A 1,968-nucleotide genomic window follows, 5' to 3' on the forward strand; every position below is an offset into this window, starting at 1 on the left:
TGACTACATCTGACAACATCCCCTGTGTGTGTGTGTGTGTGTGTGTGTGTGTGTGTCTGTCTGTCTGTCTGTCTGTCTGTCTGTCTGTCTGTCTGTCTGTCTGTCTGTGTGTCTGTGTGTCTGCGTCTGCGTCTGCGTCTGCGTCTGCGTCTGCGTCTTTGTCTGCGTCTGTGTCTGTGTCTTTGTCTGTGTCTGCGTCTGTGTGCGTGCCTCCCCCCTCCTCCCCCCTCCTCCTCCCTCCTCCTCCCCCCTCCTCCCTCAGGTGTGTCGCGTGGCCTACGAGATCATGCAGACGCTGCACCCTGACGCCTCCTCCTCCTTCCACTCCCTGGACGACATCTACTACTTCGGAGGCCAGAACGCCCACAACCAGCTGGCGGTGTACGCACACCAGCCCCGCGGCCCCGAGGACCTCCCCCTGGAGCCTGGCGACGTCATCGGCGTGGCGGGCAACCACTGGGACGGCTACTCCAAGGGGGTGAACCGCAAGCTGGGCCGCACAGGCCTCTACCCCTCCTACAAGGTGAAGGAGAAGGTGGAGACGGTGAAGTATCCCACGTACCCCGAGGCCGACAAGCAGCTGCTGAGGAGCTCTCAGAGGAAGTAAAGAGAGGAGAGGAGGAGAGGAGGAGGAGGAGGAAACAGAGAGAGAGAAGGGAGGAAGGAGAGACTCTGCTACTGAACAGAGAGAGAAGCTTTGGAGCCAGAGGGTGGGGGAAGGGGAGGGGAGGGGGTGATCAGGCTGCACTGTGTGTGTTGTGTGGGTGGATGGGTGGGTGGGTGTGTGTGCGTGTGGGTGGGTGTGTGTGTGAGTGCGTGTGTGTGTGTGTGTGTGTGTGTCTTGCCTGACTGTGTGGCTTGTTATGGCGTCTCGCCCCCCCCCCACCACCACCTCCACCACCCCGATCCGACGCGCCATTATCGACGGATATGTAGAAATGTAGAAATGAACATTGATTTTCTAAACGAGCAAGAAAACAATTAAATCTACATAACTGACGAAGCTCGTTCTCCAAAGTTGGACTGGGACAGAGACTGGCGAGCTTTAAAAATCGATGGCTGAAAAACAATTAGAAAACAAACAAAAAAAAGAAGAAAAAAAGTGTTTTAAATTTGTATTTAATTCTTTTTTGGTGGTTTTGATTCTAATCTTGCCTTTTTTCCCTCCTTTGTTCATTGAATGTACTGTTTCTCCCTCTCCCCTCCCTCACTCCCCATCCCAGACCCCCCCCCCCCCCCCCTCACGCCAACCAACCTCACTGCCCTCCATTTTGTCTTATCATGTGCAATTAATTTTATACCACCATATTGTGCTTTTAACTCGTGATTTTTTAACAGTCTTAATTTTGTGTGTAAGGGGCTTGTGCATTGTGTACTGTACATGAGTGTGTGAGAAGGTGAGGTGAGAACGTGCGTGTCAGTGTGCGCACTCGCGCGCGCAAGTGTGTGTGTGTGTGTGTGTTCAGGGACCATGAAGTGGTGCTTGTCCTTGGTTGAGTGGTGTGTGTGTGTGTGTGTGTGTGTGTGTGTGTGTGTGTGTGTGTGTGTCTTTCTTCCTGACTGAACAGTGTTGTTGTGGTCAGTTTGAGACCGGTGATGACAGCAGGACCCGTCCGCCGCACGGCAGCACTTACAGCGAGGCTGGACTCTGGTCTTACAGCGAGGCTGGACTCTGGTCTTACAGCGAGGCTGGACTCTGGTCTTACAGCGAGGCTGGACTCTGGTCTTACAGCGAGACTGGACTCTGGTCTTACAGCGAGACTGGACTCTGGTCATTTACAGCGAGGCTGGACTCTGGTCAATGCTGGTGAAGTCCGGTGAATTATGGTGAACTATGGTGAACTTATAAGTGCACAATGGAGCCCTTCCTCCCGCGGGGCTCACCAAACCAAGCACTCCACCCAGCTAATGTCCTTTTGACATCTCTATGTCTGTTCTGCTCATCTGTTTGTTTGTTTGTTTGTTTGT

At 53.4% G+C, this 1,968-nt stretch overlaps 1 protein-coding gene across 1 annotated transcript in view; it reads left to right on the top strand.

Annotated features, from left to right (window-relative positions):
- Positions 1-607, top strand: part of fut8b (fucosyltransferase 8b (alpha (1,6) fucosyltransferase)) — a gene marked incomplete at both ends in the record, with an annotated part of 24,766 nt that extends 24,159 nt beyond the window's left edge. Inside the window, 1 exon segment of the mRNA XM_080546928.1 lies at positions 263-607. Coding sequence (XP_080403054.1) covers positions 263-607 — 345 coding nt within the window.
- Positions 608-1,968: the final 1,361 nt, after the last annotated feature.

Source organism: Nansenia antarctica (assembly GCF_963989245.1).
Source record: "Nansenia antarctica genome assembly, chromosome: 1".
Lineage (NCBI taxonomy): Eukaryota > Metazoa > Chordata > Actinopteri > Argentiniformes > Microstomatidae > Nansenia > Nansenia antarctica.